The sequence below is a fragment of the Sceloporus occidentalis genome, unplaced genomic scaffold, assembly GCF_023333645.1.
Source record: "Sceloporus occidentalis isolate IW3139 unplaced genomic scaffold, rSceOcc1.0.p SCAF_113, whole genome shotgun sequence".
NCBI classification, from domain to species: domain Eukaryota; kingdom Metazoa; phylum Chordata; class Lepidosauria; order Squamata; family Phrynosomatidae; genus Sceloporus; species Sceloporus occidentalis.
The window spans coordinates 636,166-657,103 of NW_028317093.1; the positions used below are offsets into that span (position 1 = coordinate 636,166).

The 20,938-nt window shown below is 36.2% G+C and overlaps 1 protein-coding gene across 1 annotated transcript in view; it reads left to right on the forward strand.

Annotated features, from left to right (window-relative positions):
* Positions 1–20,938, forward strand: part of LOC149282518 (cytoplasmic dynein 1 intermediate chain 1-like) — a 150,107-nt gene that overhangs the window by 73,798 nt on the left and 55,371 nt on the right. Inside the window, exons 10-13 of the mRNA XM_089498084.1 lie at positions 7,686–7,832; positions 9,632–9,745; positions 10,994–11,127; positions 11,969–12,113. Coding sequence (XP_089354210.1) covers positions 7,686–7,832; positions 9,632–9,745; positions 10,994–11,127; positions 11,969–12,113 — 540 coding nt within the window. The remainder of the gene's footprint in view (positions 1–7,685; positions 7,833–9,631; positions 9,746–10,993; positions 11,128–11,968; positions 12,114–20,938) is intronic.

Here is a 20,938-nt window from a genome sequence, read left to right on the forward strand (position 1 = left end):
CTGTATTTCCGTTACTAGTCTGATGGCTTGGAATTTCTCAATTTCTAGAAAGTATAGAACTTTTAGCCTGGTTATATAGTACCAAGAGTCTGCTAGGTAGAAAGGCTCCAGCCATTCACTCCACATCCTAAGAAAAAAGGAAATAAAAAGTGCTGCAGACAATACATAGAAAATTCATAGATAGAACATTGTTCTAAATTTGTCAAGCCATTCCTACTTACCGTCCACAAGGCCTGGACTGGTCCTCTGGCACACCTGCCAAATGCCCAATGGGCTGCTGGCCTGCATTGCTCCAAGCTCACCTGATCCAAGCCCGTACTGGCCATTTGGCATACCCGGCAAATTCCCGGCTGGATATCCCTGGCCGTACTTTACATTAATATAAAAACGTAGGATGCGGCCATCGATTGCACTCGCATGCATTTTCGCACCAGTGTTGTTTGTATTTTGATTAACATATTACGGACTTAACAGATAATACAAAATCAAACAAAAAACAATAGATACTATAAATTAAAATGCAGTTCTACGTCTGTTGTAGTACAGCTCCTCCATGAGAAATAAAATAGCCTGTGAACCTTGTTGCGGCTAGTATTTTCTTTTTTTTCTATGTTCATATTTAGAAAAAGTCTATGGAAAATGTTGGTTAAAACCAAAAACCCATGTGTTTTGTATACCACGAAATGTTGTTTCCTTTCTATCCTAAATGTATTTTCAAGTGGCTTCCACACCCTGCCTCTTGCTCGTGTGTCATGCTCTCTTTCCTATTTAAATCAGGTTCCAAAAACACACACAAAAAAATAGACTTGGGGGATGTATTTTAACCCTATAAATACCACTGGAGAGAACAGTACACTGACAGATTATTAAAGCAACCATGATAGAATTAATAACAAAGCTATGATTAAATATTTATATAGAATTTGCAAACCTCACCAATAGAAGCAGGGTAACGTTCCTTTATTATAGTATTTTCATGAAGACTGGTTTTTTTTCTTTCTAAAGAGATGATAATATTCCAGCTGAAAGAAGAAAGCGGGATAATCATTCAGATGATTAAATTCTTGAATTCTCTATTTGATATAAAAAGCCAGAGCCGGCTAAAACATGTACTCCCTGTTCTGTCTTGGAGTCCTTGTGGAATGCCTCCTTATCTGTAATGGGGCATTTACCTTGGGTGATGCCCTAGGTCTGGCCCTCTCTTCAGCAATTATCTTCACTGCTGAGCACCGGGATATGATGTTACATCTCGGCACTTTGTGATTTAAAGGGACACATCACCTTTCATTGCCTAAAGTTGAGTAGCAATTTCATAGAGTAAGCAATCCATTGAGTAGCTGCACATGGTTGTTTCTACAAAATTGCATTTTATATCGGATAATACAAGCCTGGTAAATGATACAAAATAATTTTATACGTTCTCTAAATGTTACTTTGAACTGACTTAAGGTGACATTATGGGACTCCTTACAGAGAAAATAAAAAAGGAATACCATAAATGACAGCACATTACACGCACATTTTAACGGAATAACCTCGCTTTAAACAAATCCACAAACCGGTTTCCATGCCAATGCTTTGCTTTAGTGTGATTCAGAAATTCATGTGCGCCACATACAATTGATAGAATGTGCAAAAAGAAACACCGCAGCCATGAATTGGAATGCTGTAATTTATCATGGTTAAAATCTGAGATGTCTACGAAAATGCAGATATTCCCAAACTTTTGGCAATCATTTAAATCTTTGATTTTAGTTATTAATCTGAAAGTTAAACATGTTAAATTTAAACAAGATGTTGCATGTCCTAGACAGCTAATGTTGGCTGTTAGCCGAGATAGACATTTTTTATGCCGATGAAATAATGTTTTTCTTTATTTCTATATTCAGCCTTAACACTCATGTCTCGTTTTATAAAAGAGAAATAATTCAGGTCCAGAGTTTTCTGTTTGGTGTTCAGACTTTCTCAGCTAAATAGTAGTAATTTTGTAAATTAAGTTATATACATCTCCTCGCTATCCAATCAGATTAATTTATAATTGCTAGTTTACAATCAAGTATGATGGCAAGGTTAAACATTTTAATACTAATTAAAGAATTATACTTATTTTTATTTTATCACTTTTAAAAGGAATTATGTTCTGAAATAAAATATCATAATTTGTATTAAAAGTATTCTTCTTCGTAAGGGAAATACATATAGCCATAGTGGTCCACATTCATATGGTGTCTTCAGTTGAGGTTGATACCTTTTATTATAGAAAAAAAAGATCTTGAATCTCTGAAAAGGAGGCCTCTAAGGTCCCAAAAGCTTTTTGACTAAATATATTTTTTTTTATGTTGGCCTAATAAATGTTATTGATTCTCATTAGTTTTACACTGTAGAACATGGTAAGCTTGTGCAAATGGACAAAAGACAATTCGGACAGATTTTTAGTTTAGTTTCTGGTCCATTCTTTTACGAGCAACCCATTTTTTTTCCCTTTCGGGCTGGACAAAAATCGGATCTATATGTTCTTCTTTCTTCTTCCGCTGCTCCAAAAAGTCTTCTTTCTTCTTCTGCTTCTCCATGGCCTTCCAGTCCCATTGGGGACATGGCTGAGAGGCTGTCCCCATTGCTCCATCTTTTTGCGGAAGGAGAGAGGTGCAGAAACGCTGCCCCAGCTTTAAAAAAAGGTTCCGTAGAATGAAATGGAAACTTCTCTCGGGTGACCTCCTCTCTAAAAATCTTTTTAATACATTGGATAGTGGTGTGCCCTTTCACAGGCTTGGAAGTGGTTAAGGTAGGTAATCTTATGGAATGAAGAAACTAACCACAGTAGATGGGTGGATAGATTTGGGGAGAAATTCTGCTCTGCCAAGGATATATGCTTCAAATTATAAAAAGAAAGCATCATGTTAACAATATTGTATAATTTACATCTCCCGAAAAAGTGGAGTAATATTTATGGATGGGCACCTAATTTTGATGGCTATTTCCTTTCTTAAGCTCTAGACAATCCATCCCAACTGAACTGTAGTATATTACTGTGATAGAGAATAGGAAATCATTCTATTCAAATCCTGTTAGAAGTTCGGTTTTATATTCTGAAATATTTGCCAGAACAAAATTTTGGAATGCATACCTTGCCCATTTCTATTTTAGTAACCCATTGCGTCAATAATATATCGTCACAATTAGATTTTTTTTTAATGTTCAGTATACATAAACTTAATATCATGGCCTTCTGCTTTCCACAAACAAACACAAACTAAAAATGATAAATGGAAAAAAATATATTGTGGGTGGTTTAGCATATACCAGCCAGCATACTGTAATCCCTGGATCCATAGTTATTTTAGTAGGAACAAACACTCTGATGCTATTCTCCCCTTAAACCTTTGTTGTATAGGAAATTGAAATCAGATATCTCTTAACTAAGCATTACTACAAGTTGGACTCATTGGGTTCCCTTTGATCAATGGTATAAACAGTGTTGTCCCAACAATAGCAAATTTGGACTTTTATCCGAATCCTTTAAGGTGTATTAAAGTGAATGCTGTTGTATTCTTGGTACAAAAGCAAATCTGTGAACACTAAGTAGAGATCTTTAATTTGGAATTCCCAGCTGGGATGGAGCAAACACCACGGAGCTAGTATTCATGTTACACTACTCCAAACAGTTCATAACAGAAGGGTGGTCCCAGCAGGCAAGGATTCATTATGAGACCATATGGAGGGTCTCGAGTTACATTATCCTGTTGAGCTCTCCATTCAATCCTGTATTATCCGTCTGCTCCTAGATGTTTTACTTGATTTTTACAATTCAAACCAGCAAAAAAGAAAAAGTATAATAATGAATGGACAAAAAAATGGTGGATACTTTATATGGGTTTAATAACTGGAATCCGGCGGTTCTTGTGAAAAAATTACAAAAAGTTTTGGCTTCGTAATTAAAGAAAATATTAGTAAACAAGCAACATAAACATGCCTTTAAAAAAAAGTTACCATGGATTTTATTCCGTATACAATACAGAGACTTTTGTAACAAAAATTAAATAGATGAAAACAACAAAAATACAGTACAGTAGAACATCATTCAGAAGTGGAGAAAACTATCCTTTGGGTCTGTCAGACACAAAGGGGAAAGGAAAATGTGTAGCCCCAGCCGCTTTTGGCCAGGTTGTAGTGCATTGATATATTTTGAGATACAAAACAATTAGTTGAATTGAGCCTCTTGCCATCTGCAGAAATCTTAAAGGGATGGTTTTTTTAGTATGTTTTAAGGAAATCCAGGAGAATTAAGATAACATGACACAAGAGTCAACATCATCATTCCCTACGTTCTTCCCATGGGCTAAGGCTCTCCTCCTCACTCATCACCTCTTCCTTTTCCCGTCTACAAGATTTCACTCGAGCTGCCCCATATCTCTGGAATCTACTCCCACCGAACCTTCAGCATTCACCCTCCCTCCCGACATTCAAGAAACATCTAAAAACCCACTTCTTCAAAGAAGCCGCACCATCTTAGCTGCAAGAACTTCCTTGTCATCGATACAACCACCACACTACCTCTCACCCTTTCATTACTCAGAATGTCCAGCTGGGTGATTAAGACAGGGACATCGTATTGTTTATCCCTAGCAATATGATAAGGAGTCAGGGTGTCAGGCAAAACCTTTTGTTAAAAAATGGAAATAGTACAATATTTTTGAAAAAATATTTTCAATCTAATACTAGTAATATAACAATTGATGGAAATGTTTTAAATTTATACAATTTTCTGAGGTGATTATGATGTTATTTTTTAACACATTCCAATTTTTGGGTCATTAAGTGGATGCTACTTGAAATGAATAAATAAGTATAATAAGAGTCTCATGTCTGCAAATCTATTCACAAAATATATGGTTATAAACAGAAGGAAGACATTAAGTAAAAACTGCGCTCAGTATTTTTTCAATAAAATAAATGTAATTTGTGGCCGCATATCAAGAGATTGTTGGTTTGAAGTTATAAGTGAAGCAATCCAAGTTTTGGCTATAAAGCAGCCATGTGGCAGAGCTGGATGATAAACTTTAATGTGGTTTGCGGAGAATTCTAAGGAACCCACAATATTTCACAAGGCCCGAAACTAGAGAAGTTGATATTGCTTCCTTTCTTCTTAAATAAATGCCTCTGTTTTACCACTTAAGGACTGGCCATTTTTGTGCAAATCAGTACAGTGTAGGTTACAAAACCGAACTTTTGGAATTATTATTTTATGTCGACAAAATAGGTCAAACTACCGTCATCTACTTTAAAGACACAACTCATACTCAATACCAAGAATTCCATGAAAGGTGAAGACTTCCACAGGGATCCTGTGTAATAGCCAATCCAATACCGAGATATGAAATGTAACCGGTGGGCAAAATACCTGTTTTTAGACAGGTTCTCTGTTGCATGACGGATAGGGTTATTTGAAAGGGCTTTCATATGGATGGTCCTGTCAGTGGGGAATCAGTATCTTCATTACGTTGGAAGGGTTGTCACTGCCTAGAATTTCAATGCTAGCTTGATATATCACTTGACCATGTTTTTGTATCTGGAAGCTGGAGCCCACCACTATTTTGAAAAGTGTGCATCTATGGGCGAGTGATCATGTTTAGTCTTTGAAATGTGTGCATCTATGGGCGAGTGATCATGTTTAGTCTTACGAAGGTCGAATTTTGAAGCTTTCATTTCAAACGTGTCGCCTTTTTTCTTCTCTGTGTACCAGCTTTCTCTAAAATGCATGTTACAACAATGTGATACAATTTAATTCAGTCTATAAAGGCGTTATTGACCCTTTAAAGACTACAGTGGGAATCAGATCCAAGAACTACTACTAGAACTACTAGATCCAAGAACTACAATGTTTTCTTAAACCTTTAGTTGCAATGCTTTGGTAACTTTTCTGGTATTCTTAGCATAAGCTAATAGGTATATTTGGGAGAGGGTGTGGACATATATAAATCACAGTATATCTATATGTCTGAAGTATTGAAGCCTCTAAGGTTTTATGTCTTGCTACCATTGTTGTCTATCCAGCTATCTATGTGTACAGAGTATAAGGTTTCAGATACTATTACACAGTCAATTATATTTTTAGTATTCCTTAGCTGTATGAGATACAAACATGCAATAGTCAGGCATATAGGAGAAAGGAATGCATAGTACAGGCCAGATTATTGATCTGTAGTTATTGTTTGCATGCATTTTATTTAATAGTTTTTTAATCGAACCTCGTCATTGGACTGAAAAAGGTTTTCTATTGAGTTAGTTAACCCTTAGTTAACCCTTTCATTAAACAGCAAAGCTTTACTCAAATCAATCTACCTGAACTTAAAATTCAGTGCTATATAGAGTAATATAATATAATAATATGATATAATATAGGCTAGCCGTGATAAAAAAACAAAACAAAAAAAACTTTATTCTCTTAATTTTGCTCCAATAAACACTCTTTATCTGCACACCTGGAGCCGACATTGTTGTCAGACATGGAGTATTTTGGGTGACTTTCTTTGCTTAAACACCACATTGAGCTAATTGCTTTTGGCAGTTCTAATGACTTCCTTTCCTTCATACACTTTAATCAGTCAGATTTTCCGGCAGGGCGATTAGGACTGAGCCATTCTAGTATTTACCACAGACAGCATGATAAAAAATCTACCAAAAAATGCTTGGTAGCTTGAGACAAAATAACAAAACATGAAATTGCTTATATGCAGCTGTCTGAAAACATTATATTATGCAGAAATAAAAACAGGGTTTTTTTGTAATGTTTTTTAAAAATAATTTTTTGTAGTACAGAATACTAATTGTATTTTATTTGATAATGCATTTCCTCTACCATAATATTCCTTTATTGTTAAAACATAAAACATAAGATGCTAAGTGTTGGGGTAGCCTGGAGGTTTCGGTCTTGCTTGCTTATCTCGGGTCCCTTACCCCGCACCGCTTGACATCTTTGGAGTTCACTTAATGTCCTTTGGAAGTGGGGAGCTTAATGACATTATAGGATGGAGAGGGGATTTGGACTGTTGGGAGGAGACGATGGGAGCTCTTGTATTCTACCCATATAGCACTTTTTTCATTTTATTTCTTGGTTTTTTTTTACACAACAGCCAAATTTACATTCAAAAGTTTTATAAACATGTTCCGTTTTGGTTTTTGTTTTGTTTTTATATTACATATTTGCATTTCATTCTTCTGAAATATATGTACTGGTGTGTCCCTGATTCCTCTTGGAATGTTCTGTAGATCTCAGCGATTTTATTTGGTGATTGGTACTATATAGCTTATTAGAAATGACAGCACCGGTAGTACCTATACATTTTTTTTATGATTGATGTATAGTGTACATTTTTCTTTATTGTCCTTCTTTTTGTTATTTCAATTCATATCTCTGTATGTTGTATATCATCATATTGTTCATTTATCAGAGGACACTATTACGGAAAATAAAAAAGTATTAATAAAAAAAAAACATGAAACATAGCCTGCTTTGTTTGTGTCTTTAAAATGTTTGGGATATTTTTATAACTAGAAATCAGGAAAGATGAGAAGGCTAAGATGATTTTGTATTTTTATACATGACTGAACATATTTTTTTAAATGTTTAAATGATTCATACATAATTAGTTATATTATATAATATGTTTTTTCTTTATTTTTTACAGTCCTCGGTCATGTCTGTCTGTTTTGCGCGTTTTCATCCAAACCTTGTCATTGGTGGAACATACTCGGGGCAGATAGTCTTGTGGGATAATCGCAGCCACAGGAGAACCCCGATCCAGAGAACACCACTATCCGCAGCTGCTCACACTGTAAGATAGCGACATGCGCAACAAGAATACTTGTATATTTGCATATATATATATATATATATATATATATATGTATATACAGAATGTGCTTAAATCAATGGCGTTCTTTTTGGGGGGCCCCAGTTGCCTTGCGTTTAGTTACTGTTTAATGCTAAAACCATAACTACAAGTTATCCTCAAGTTTACCAAAGTTAACAGCTATTAAATGCTTTAGTGTCAAGAAATATGAAACTTCTTAGGGTGGAAACTCTTTAGGCAGACATTTCTCACCTTGAATAGTGGCCATTTTTTGGGAAAGGGATTGGTAATTAATATGATGTTAACACATAAATGCCTGTATCTTATTTTATTAACTGTGCAGCCATTGCACTTCAGACATTCCAGGTAGGACTTTTTTCGGGGAAGGGAAAGAATTATGGTCTCCCATATTATCTAAGATATATTTGAAGGGCTTGATCTAGTAACGGATCTAGTAACGGATGTGCATTCAGCTATTCTGTTTTTTTAATTGACACCTAATTATTTTGACTTAATATTATTATTGTTGTTGTTATTTTAATTAAAAAGGTACACAACCTGCCATAGGGGCATTAGTAATAACTAAATAGTAGCAGATGATGAAGACCCACAGATGTGATCATCTGCAGATGCTGGGCATGTCAACGCTCTAGCTTGGGTGTAGTCAAACTGCAGATTTTCCTCTGATTCACGTGAGACATCTCTCATTATCCCCAACCATCATATGTCTGTCCAGAGGCAACTGAAACCCATGAGTTTGAAGTTGAAAAGTTGCTTACGGGTTAATCATACACTAATAATTAGGCTTGTTAGGTAACAGAATCCTTACTTTCCATTTTAGAGAAGCACTCTCAAAGAGACTATTCTACATATTTTGCTAGGGTATTTACTACCAAGTATAGAGACCAGGATCAAAATGTAACATCTGCAATATCATCAACAAAATAAATGTATGTGTGTACGCAGTTACAAGGGCATTGGGGATCATGGGTCAGTTGGACAGATCTTCTGATCTCCCGTGGCCAGCCCAGAGACCTGTAAAATCAATACATGTACGTGGTCCTTAGAGTAAGGCGAACAGATGGCTATGTCTTTGGTTCCACCCCACCTCTTCCCACACCTCATAACACAGGTCTCCTCATTTGGACCCCTGAAATGTTGGGGGATATGCAGTTTTTACTCTCTAAACTCTACTAGGGTGGCAGCGATGAAAGGTTCATTGTAAATGAGTCAAAAAATAATGGTAACAGATAAAAATTTACTTTTATGTTAATATCTAAAAATGATCAGCAAAATGACTTAAAGGGAGAACAAAAATACATTAGAATAACCTCACTTTTAAATGCAAAAGTTGTTATTGTCCACAATATCATCATTTCTTGATTTAAATAATGCTGCCATATTCCGTATTCCACAGACCTGGTTGTTAGACATGGCATTTCATAGACGTGATTTGATTTTATTTTGCTTTACTGTACTTTAAGTTTACTATAGCAGGAAAACTGGAGTGCCAAATATCTATTTATAGGCTGATAGATATATTTGTGTGTTTTATTCCATATTTTCAAGTCAAATGTCCAATACTGACTACCTGCAGTATCAAGTGACATGTCACGCTTGTACAAAGCCTGGCAAATGGCAAAACCTAGGAAGACCTCTATACAGAAGGTGTAGCAGGAGTTTCTCTTACATTAGCTTGCTACACAAACCAATCTGCAGATGACGTAGGACCATTAATGTTATTCTAGGGTTTTGAAATGATCATTTCTTTATGTTCTCAGCACCCAATCTACTGCGTAAATGTAGTGGGGACCCAGAATGCTCACAACCTCATTACAGTTTCCACGGATGGAAAATTGTGCTCCTGGAACCTGGATATGCTCTCAGCTCCACAGGTGGGTACACATTTTACATTCTGTGTAATACAATAATGGCCCACACCTGTCACTCAACCAAATAAATGGATACGACCAGGAACATTTAACTTGCTGCACACACAGTTCTCGGAAGCAAGTGTCCATTTACTGCGCCGCAAAATATGCAATTATTCAATCTGACTCCAAAGGCAAAGTAAAATAAAAAGGGAAAAAAATTATAAAAATGTTTAACGCGCCTTTTGTTGGAGAGACCTTAAACATCAGTTGTTTAAATAATGTAAAACCTGTCACTTTATTGTAAAATGTGTTAAAGAATGCACTTTGTGTAGTATTCTGTATGCTGACTTATAGCCATTGATTTTGTAAATAATTAAGTGACTAATGAGAATAATGTATAGCGTATGTAATTATGTTACTTTGTCTTTACATTCACTGTATTTGTAACTATGCTACATTGCTACATAATATAATAAATTACGGCTTGAATATGAGAAAGGGAAGATGGATAAAAAAACAACAACAACAAAAACAAAAGAATAAACAATACTCTTTATTGAGTTCGTCAAAAATACATGAATATTAATTTACCACAAAAAAATGTTTATTCAAATAGTTCAACTGATAACTGCGCTCAGGGTCACTATTTCTTGGATACAGAGATAAGCAGACAGCAGGTTTAGGTGGAAGGCACCTGGTGGCATTAACTATAAAATATACACCACCTCAGAAGACAAGAACGATCAGAAGCTATTGCTGGCATTGTCTGAACATGCAAACTGTTATGTATCACCCAGGGAAATGATAATGTGGTTCTTAGCTTACTCATAACTTATAAATTGTGCAATAAGTTATACAATTTTCATCTCTTGGGCACATTAGAAGAATAGAAGTCCCTAGTGTTCTTTGACAAACCACAATGTGTTTTTGGAAAAACCTACTAGAGTAATTTAATTGTTGTGATGTGAAAGAAAACAGCTACAGGGGATGTGCTACCATGTCGGTAAAATGACCAACAGGGTTATTCACTAACCAGTGAGCTATATTTAGCTAGAATGTGGTGGAACTCAGGACTGCCTAATAACCTAATGAGTGCTTGGTGAATTTACACTGAGTAAGCTGGCAATCTTTCAATAGAAATTGTATTAAACGTGCTGGCCCCCAGGCTGTCTTAAGATTTAAGTAAAAATCCTCCGAGATGCTAGACATGCACATATGGTTAACAACCTACCGATGCCCAGTCTAACTTTTTGTCTTTGTTTATTATAGGAAAGTATGGAACTTGTTTACAACAAATCAAAACCTGTAGCAGTTACTGGGATGGCTTTTCCAACAGGGGATGTCAACAATTTTGTAGTGGGAAGCGAAGAAGGAACTATTTACACTGCTTGTCGTCATGGAAGGTATATAAATTGCTTACACGTATGGGCACATATAATAAGAGCATATGAAACATAGAAACACAGAAACATTTTACAGTAAATTTGGCTCATCTAATCTGCCCATTTTTAGATGTAAGGACTCAAACCTTAATCAGTCCTTGTCATGTCTTACATGATAGCCACATGAATGTTTACATTGCTTTACTGTATTACCATCTGCCACGTCTCCTGGGAGTCTGTTCCACTTAACTACCACACTCTCCATATTATGTTGTTCAAATGCAAGATCAATACCTATAAATTTCCAGTCCATTCATTTAGAGAAATAGAGAAAGTTCTGACTCTTCAATAAATACACTAAAGTACATTAACCATAATGAATAGAGTATTTATTTTTAGATATTTCATAAATTATACCATCTTAGATAACACTGTGTTCTTATAGGGAATGCAGGATTGAGGTGTAGATCAACAGTATGTATATAAGTTACAAAGCATCCTTGCATCACACAATATGAATACCTGGCAAGTCTGCAGATTTACCCATAGTCTCCAGGTCAGTTTCCAGACAGAGGAGCGGCATTTGGCCTGGCCCGCTTCCTACCCACGTCCCTGTCACCCACTAAATGCCGTCTGGGGTTAGCCCTGCTTCTATGGGGAGTTAGTCTTACAAAGCTTTTCTTCCAGGAAAGGAAGAGCTCTGGGTAGCCTACCCTGGAAAGTTCCTGGTTATGCCTATAAGTAAATTTATTTTGCCCCCACATTGAGTAAAAAATAGTAATAATGGGGCTCTAGCGTTCAGAAAAATGTTGCTATAAAAAAAACATCTGCTAATTATCAATGTGCTTGTAATGTCTTTCAGCAAAGCCGGGATCAGTGAGGTGTTTGAAGGTCACCAGGGCCCTGTCACAGGACTTAACTGTCACAATGCTGTTGGCCCGATTGACTTTTCCCATCTCTTCCTCACCTCATCATTTGACTGGACAGTGAAACTGTGGACAACCAAGGTAGGTATTGTTATCTGCAAACAGTAACACACTTTTGGTTATATTTGGACATTCATTCCATTATCAAATTCCCTGTTTCAACACGACTCTTTTAAATAGTTATATATTGGTACATTAATCTGTTTTACAGATACCCTTCCCTTAAAGTCTCTAGGTCCTCATGAAAAGTTGTGCTTGAGAAGATCTTGTTAAGTGCACACTGCAACATGATATTATTAATTTAACTTAACATTGGCAATTTTTGGTTAAGAAAATTCAAATAATTAAAAAATATATAGATAATACAAACCCTAGAAATGTTTCTAAGTAACTAAATGTATGTAGAATGTGGGAGAAACTAGTTCATTTTTTTATGTCATTGTGTAGGGGGATCTACACAATATTACCCAGGTGGTCATAATGTTATGGGCGATCGGTGTATGTACATATATATGGAGCAACCAAATATTTTGTGTACCCCGAACAAAGCCTTGGTTTTCCTATTTTTACTTTCAGAGCTATTTAAAAGAACAGCCTAATGTCCCATACGCACCAGCAATGAAGAGTGCACATAAGTACTCTGTAATTTAATATGCATTATTTACCTGTAAATAAAGCCCATGTACCCAGAGGATCTGAAGCTACGTGCATCTGTTTGCACCATGCTTGCCTTCTTAAAGTAGCACATCAATGACAGGAAAGCATTCCCATTAAAATCCATTCTAGGTTGTTGTGGATGTTCTCTCCTTGTTGTGGTGCAACCCACACAACACGGCATAGTTAGGGAAGAACAAGGAATAAACATCCACCATGCCTTGGAGAAAAAAGAAGAAGAATAAGATCATTCAAAGGCACGATAGAGAGAGACATACAGCATAAGACACTGTGGGATTTAAAGTGTCCCACAGAAAACAGTGGAGATCCACCTACGATTATCAGGAACGGCCAATGTTTACTTAGTGTTTTTGTACTTATTTTGCCCGAATTGTTATATTATTGATTCTTGGGGGCTCAGTTTGCTCTACTCAATGAGTTGTACCAGAAATCTGTAATATTTGAAAAAAAGAGCCAAGAGTTTTCTAACTATAGCACAGGCACAAAATTCTGCTAATGTGCATTCAAATCACAAAGAAAGAGAACTGCCTTTTTCATCAGCACAAGAAAACAAATACAATTTATTTTCAATCCATATTTCTTGAATATTGACATTAAGTTTAGTGTGGGATTTCTTTGCAAAAATATCAAACATTTGTTTGTTGGCAGAACCTGAAATAAACATGTTATAATGTTTATGTCTGTGAGATTTAATTACAGTTTTATTCTGCTATAGTTTTCTTTCTTCTTAAGAACTTGGACATTGATGGTCTTACAAATCTAATTTGTGCTTATTTATATATATATTTGCCTAAAGGAAGACAAGTCATGAACCTAGTATCTGTTTGACTGCAAACATTTTCATAAACTTACATATTTTGTAAGGCTTATTCTAAAAATAAAATTACAACTGCATATTGTTTATTTGGAAATTTAAAAAATATAATATTCATAGCTGTTTTAAATATTTATTGGTCTTTACAAGTCTCTTATTATCACCATCTTCTTTCACTGGTTACACTTTTTTCCTTCTTAATTCTATTCCCTTTGTCCTAGAACCCCCTAGTCTCGCTTTCCTTCCATCTCAGTATAGCTTTGTTACCCTTCCTTATTCTCAGCACCCTTTCCCCAGTGAGACAGAGACCTAAAAGATGGGGAGAACAAATGGTTTCTTTCAAAATGCAGGTTTGCAAGTGTTCTCTGAACAGGTAGGTTTTTAGTGAGAGCAGAATAAGTAGGGAAGAGCCTGACAGCTTCTATCTGTCACCAGTAGGGCCCATGATAATATCAGTGGTGTGGTTGTAAACCAAGTGCTGGAGCTTGTATGACATCAGAGCAGGGCAACATATGATTTAACATTCAGAATATATCCATGGTACCTTGGTTATCATACTTTTGGATGCAAAATATTGAACACATTGGGCAGTCATTATGAGACCATATGAAATTTCTGGGCCCTTGGCGTTTGCACCATTTGTCCTGCCACTATGACCTTGTTAATACTGTCTCTCTTTGCACCAAATGGACTAGCAAGACTCCCAAATTCCAGATGTCTACCAAAAAGTCCTGGTAAAAATGGGATATCCAGCTATAGACACAAAAAAATAACACAGATTCTAAACAAGTTGTCAATTATTTCTTGTCGTACATTTACTGTATATATGTTACAATGTTGTAACTACTTTGCTTAAAATATCATATTTTATAACTTTCATTGGTAGGCTAGGTACATTATGCTTTAGTCTTCTAAAGGTGGTCTTCCAGCCTTTCTTTTTTGTCTCGTGTTTTAAAGCTAGATTTTTACAACAGTGAATTATCAAGATGTCCAAAAGCGGTTTAGATCTGGACAACATGTGCTGCATAACAGGCACTGGGCAAACCGTGAAATGACCACTTATTTTTTTTTTACTTTTGTCTGAATGTGTATTCCAGAAGACTAGGCAAGGAGTACATAAAAATAAGCAAGTGACCAAAAGGTAGTTTTACTTTTAACAGAAAATATACTAAACAATATTGTAAGGTGTGTGTAGTATCTGGCCAGATTTCATTGATAATTATATTCTATGCTTCTGAAAAGAACGGATCGAGTAATCCAAAGAGCTCTAAAAGTGGTAATTCTGTGTGTTTCACACACTCTTGATGTCGTCAATTTGGGGGATTTGGATTTGGATTTTTTTATCAAACACTTAAATATATGATTGATAGTGTGCAAATATATTTAAGTGTTTGATAAAAAAAAAAATCCAAGTCTGTCAATTCACAGTCAACTATTTTGTTATTACCTCTAGTTATGATTTTAAGTGAAAAAGTTTTGGAGTAGAGGTAACAATCGTCCTGCCTGTTTACGTGTTCTGCATCAGTCATATATTATAACTTGACATGTGAGACTAACATCCCCGAGTGTTTATACCAAGCCACGTTCTAAAGAATAGAAAAAAACATATAAAGCTTTACACCTCAGAAAGATAAAAGCATCTATTGGCAAATTAGTGCTGTCTAATAGCATTACATTTTATATTTTTGGTATTTACAGTAGAAAAATCAAAGATTATTATGTCCTTCATATGTGCAAATGGTCCTTTTTTAAATAATAAAAAGGTGTCATAATACAAACCTTCAGTAGTTGTCAGCACTGCTTACACCTTTGCCTACGTCTGTGTCTGTAAACTTTGCATAACCTGATTTGGCTTTATAACCATCCCTGAATCCATTAAGAAGGGATGAGATTGATTTTTTTTATCTTAAGGTAAACAAAATAAACAGTAATGCATTCTATATGATTTAATGACTCCAAACCAATAAATAGATAAACACCAGACATTAGAAGTTTGGCTACAATTCTCATTCTGATCTTATGTTCAATTTTTCTTCCATCTACAAGTATATTCCAAAAATATTATTTAAATATTTAGGGAAGCAGGTAGAACCTATAATGCTATTCCTTAATGCTGGCTATCTTGTAAGAATACTCACTTAAAGGGTCATCTAACAACAACCCTCTACTTCTATTATTATTTAACAGTTGCTGTACTGATTTTGGAACCACTGTACATTACCTCTAAGATATGAAATCTTTTAACCTTGTTTAACATGAATTACCATTTAACAGACAAAATGGTCCAACTGTCCATAGGTAGATGCTTACAATGATTTTGTGATTATCACAACCAATTGCTGGTGATGTGTGAAAGAAAAGCCAGTATGGAATGAAACCAATCCTTTCATCTAATCACAGTTGACGCCGTTAAAATACACCCGTGTGACTCATTGTGAAAGAGTTAACAGAATGCCAACCCGTATGTTCTGGGCACTCCCTGTGGCATTTGCTGTCTGCTATTTCTTCAAACCTGTTTGGACCAGTTATTTTGGCAAGCAAAGAATCCAGCTAGAGTTTCCAGAATTATTGGATTGTCGTTTGTCTATCTTAGCTCAGTTCCAGCTATAGCTGAGGATTCCCCTTCTCCGCCCACCTAATCAGTGCAGATTTGGAGGATATCCTCATGTGATCATAATGGGCTGATCTGAAACAGTAATTACCTTATCTTTTAACTATCACATGAGATTCTGCTTCAGACCTACTCACAATTCTAAGGGATTCTGCCCTAGAATGTCATGTTAGTATGAAGCCCAGACCAGTTGACAGCCCATTAAGCTGCAGGGCTTAAAGTCCTAAAACTTAATTTAGTTGACCTAAACCAAATGTGTTGTACAAGGTGTCAATGATAGAATAAGTTAATGTATGTGATGTCTTGAAATTAAATGGTTAACATTTTTTATGGGTGCAGCATCCATATATTCTACTGCCGTTGGGCTTTCCAACAAGGAGGATCACATTTGTGCTCGGGATTTCTTTTCCTGTACATACGCTGGGAAGCACATTTGGAGCCCCTTGATCTACTCTATTGCAAGTGTGATGGTGACTTTTATAATTTGATGTAACCTTTACATCATGTGACCTCTCTGTGCTCCTTTAATTGGCTTTTTATATAGTATGTGGAAGTGACTGTTTCCTGGACAAGACCAAATGCTGCATATTAAATGTGTTGTCTGTAAAATGTTGTTGGAATTTTTAGAGTAGTGGGACATGGCCTAGGGCGGGAATTGTGAGGTGAGGCCTTGGAGTTAGGAATACTGCTACAATAGGGATTAAAAAGTAATATTCAACTGCAACTTTCTGTTAACTTTCGACTGCTTTATTTGCATTTGAAAAAATATAATTGTCTGGCAACATGAGAAACAGTTATAGCTACATAAGGGTAGCATTAAATAGTGAGTCGCATGACACGTGGATACTTTCACGGCTCATTACATTCCAAACATTACTGAACAAGGAGTATGCTGCCCTGCATATCACTTTAACTGCATTCTGTCAACACTTATTCATTTAATGCATGAACTTTGATTTCTTTCAATAATGACATAGATTACATAGACAAATGTGTATAAAAATTACATTTTAATTGTATTTAAGTATTTGCTATGGACCATTTGTAAACAGTCCCACTTGAGGCACAATATATTGTAGGCTCGCAAGACCAGGACCCTCCTCTGCTTCTGTACCAGCAAGGCTGGACTAGAGACTAACCTCTGTCCCGGACCCATTAAGGGTTAATTGTTAGTTAACAGTAAGACCGCTTCTAAAAATTAAGGTTATTTCCTGAACAAAACAAAAAAAAACCATGAGTTGTGATTGCATTTCTCTCTTTGGAAAACACATGGTATTTTCACACATTCTGTATTTATTTCTGTCTTTATGGTCAGTCAGTGGAACAGAAGGCATGCTAATTGAGTATGTAGGTAATTTCCATTAGGCTCTTCTCTTCTGATCACATTCACAGCGTACTTACTACCAACATTCCCTCTACCTGCCTACTTAGCAGTAGTTGAGGTTGGTATGTAGGAGAGTTTTCAGGGGTGCACAAAGGACCCTTTAAGGATGACACTAATGACATTGGCTGCTTATGATTCCTGTAATTAACTATTACTAGGCGTGTGCACGGTATTTGTTGCATTTCTCTATATTAGATCTATGCTCAATTAGCAACTTAGGTTTATTTGTTCCATAATATAACCATGCATTGGTTAGTACCAGTTTCATGCATGCTCATTAATATGGTCAGAGGCATTTACATGCAAAACATAGTACATACTACCGGTATGTCCTTTCTATACAATCCACAAAGGCTCCAGCAATTTGGGTTACGCCACTGAAATCAACCTATGCCTAAATGCTTCTTCAGGACCAGCCAGGTAGTACTACCCGGCGTATTCACGCATTCGAGACAATATTAGCTGTAAAAGGATCAGAACACAGAAATGTTAAGTGAGTTAAAATGTGCTCTAAAGAAATTAAGACTCGATGACCCTTTTCAGCATTCAATGTGAAAACAGTAAAAGTAGCGGCCCCTCTCTTCGCCCAGCAGATACTCGGGAAACTCAGGTGGACTAAATGTCATCTTACAAAATATAATGAGAAAATGGGATGATAAGTAAAGTGTCCCTTCTTATTTCCCGTTTTATGTCATTCTACATTACTGTTATGTTTTACACCTGGTGTGTAAATACATGCCCTGTTTTAAACCTTTTTATTTCCAGCATATGAAATTGCTCTAATCTGATTCAGATGTTTTTAATATCAGCGATGGAAAAAACTGGCATTAAACATTGTCAGAAAATGTCATGCATATGGTTTGCTGTATAAAAATCAGCAGGGATCCCTCTCTAAACAGCAGGAAGCGAAAAAACATATAGTACGCTGGTTATTCTGAATGAACTTACTGCCTTTTGACTATAGGTTAAATCACAGATCTGTAAAAACAAAAAGAAAATGAGTGCATGAGATCATGTTCCGCACAATCTGTTGTAAGAAAAAAATCCTAGAAATCATTGAAAAGTGCAATGCAATGCATAACTTATCTGTCTGGAACTCAAAGTGTTAAATCTACAATATAAACTGGTCAAAGAGCCCCAATCCAAAATGACTGAAGGAGGGCACCTCTAATATCAGCTTTATGTTGAGTTAAGGAATGTGACAAATCTATTCAATGTTTCGGTTAATATCACAACGCAACATTGTGCAAATTAATAGGTTTCTCCACTCTGTTGACAAGAGTGTGTCCAGTAGATTTGTTCCTGCTCTAAGCCGTTGCTTACACTGCATATAATATAGTGTGTCAACTATACAAGGAACAGAAACTGGTGAGACAACCAGTGGAATGGCATGAGCCTTGCTGGGGCCAAACCAAATTCTGAGCCTGGATCAGATCCAATGCCCACTGTCCCCCTCCTGATAAACAGTACTGAGCCACGCTGTCTATCAACTTACATTGTTGAATGGATATTATTTTTTATATAGCTCCATCTACTAATATAGATCCATGAACAATGGGTCATCAGGACAGAGCAAGTAATGCATCACACAACAATTCGAAACAAAAGTTGAGTAGGGCCCTGTGCAAATCAGCTAACAATCTAGGAGGTGGGGGTACATCGCAAAAGTGCAAATGTTTGAGCTGGACCAGCCACTCGTCTGTATTCCAGTGCAAACATTGTTTAAATATATAATATAAATAATATCACTAAACATATGTAAACACTGGCAGGGTATGGTGGGAGACACCGCACACCTGGACTGAGGCTATGCAGTGGTAGGTGGGAGGGTGAACAGTGGGGCAATTACCTCCTGGGCTGTTCTGATTTGAAGAAGTTGGGCCACTACTATAAACCTTTTCTGTGTGTTTTACTAGCAGTTCCACATGTAGCCACCAGGGTTTCTAGTGTAACAACTGTACCTGGGCTGAATGATGCAAGCCCACCCCTGAAGATCTTCTTCTTGAAGAAGGTCTTAAGAAATATATAATTAATGATTACAATAAGTAGGACATCATGTACTATAATTTCTATATATGTTATTTGTACACCTGCACAGTTTCAGTTATCTAATTCTGCTTTTCAAATTTTTTGAATGCATGTATTTTTTGCTAGGAATCTCATTTCCGTGCTGCTCTCTCACCTTGCATATTATTTTGGTGAAGAAAGCTGGCAGATCATTCCCCCCCCCACCCCCATGTACAAAAATTATTACCAATCTTTTGGCCTGAATTGAAAGAGCAAGTATATGATTAGTTTCAATAATAGAAACAACTAATCATTGGATATGAACCAATTGTAGTTTATTTGCGATAACAAAGGGTGATAAATAACCTCTTGGTTTTCATGTAAAATGTACTGTTTGTCTTGTAAGGATTCTGAACTGTATCCAATGAATGGATTTACTTTACTGTGTGCCTTGGGAAAGCAGCCAAACTCACATGAGGGAAGAGGGTGGAGCAGCCTGTTCAGACAGGATTTGGAGTTTCTGCACTTTATCCCTGGAGCCAGAGGTCTGGCTTAGTCCCAGATGTGCAAAAAAAAAAAAGATTAACCCCTTGAGTAGCATAGAAATAGATCATCTTGGTATTTAAAGGGTAAACTAAATATATGCATTACATTTTCATTTATATATGACCCAAATTCTCGTTCTTTTTTTTTTTCTTTGTGGGTTTTATTTTTTTTTTTTATTTGGCAGAGAAAGTTTTTGTTGTGGATCTTGTGTTGTCTGAGTGACAAAAAAGAAAAACACAACTCAGACAATACATGGCGAGATTTGTGAATATTGTTTACATTGTCTTTCTTCTGCGTCAGAGATATTACGATATCGAGCTAGTGTTGCTTCAAGGGTTTGAGCTTTTAACACAGATTCCTCTGTTGCAGTGGCGTAAGATGCCACGGCCGCTGTCAAGCTAAACATTTAGGTCAGGAATGTAAAACAAAAAGAAAAATGTTAGGCACCTTACTTAGTCGTTAAGCGGAGTAGGGACGTTTTGCTAATTCAGATTCAGCTAAACTGTAGCCTAGAATGCCGTACTTCAGTAGGGCAGTTTCTAGAATGGCAGTGCTATACGGAAAGGATTTTGAGTGGGTATCTAAATCACACTATACCCTGGACATGGATGTTGAACCTCTGGTTTTAAGTCTTACAAAGAGGCCAGTATTTTTGTATACGCCATCTGACGCCCAAGTATCCCAATCTAGATGGGACCTTGCCACCCCATCGACATGTTCTAAACGTTCTCTGAGTTTAGGGGGATGTGGGATGGGTTAACTAAATTGGTTCTAGAGTTAGAGACTATGTAGCAGCAATAAGCTCTTAAATAAATACTCATATGTTATATAAACAAAATGCTACATTTTATTTTAGGTACTATTAGTAT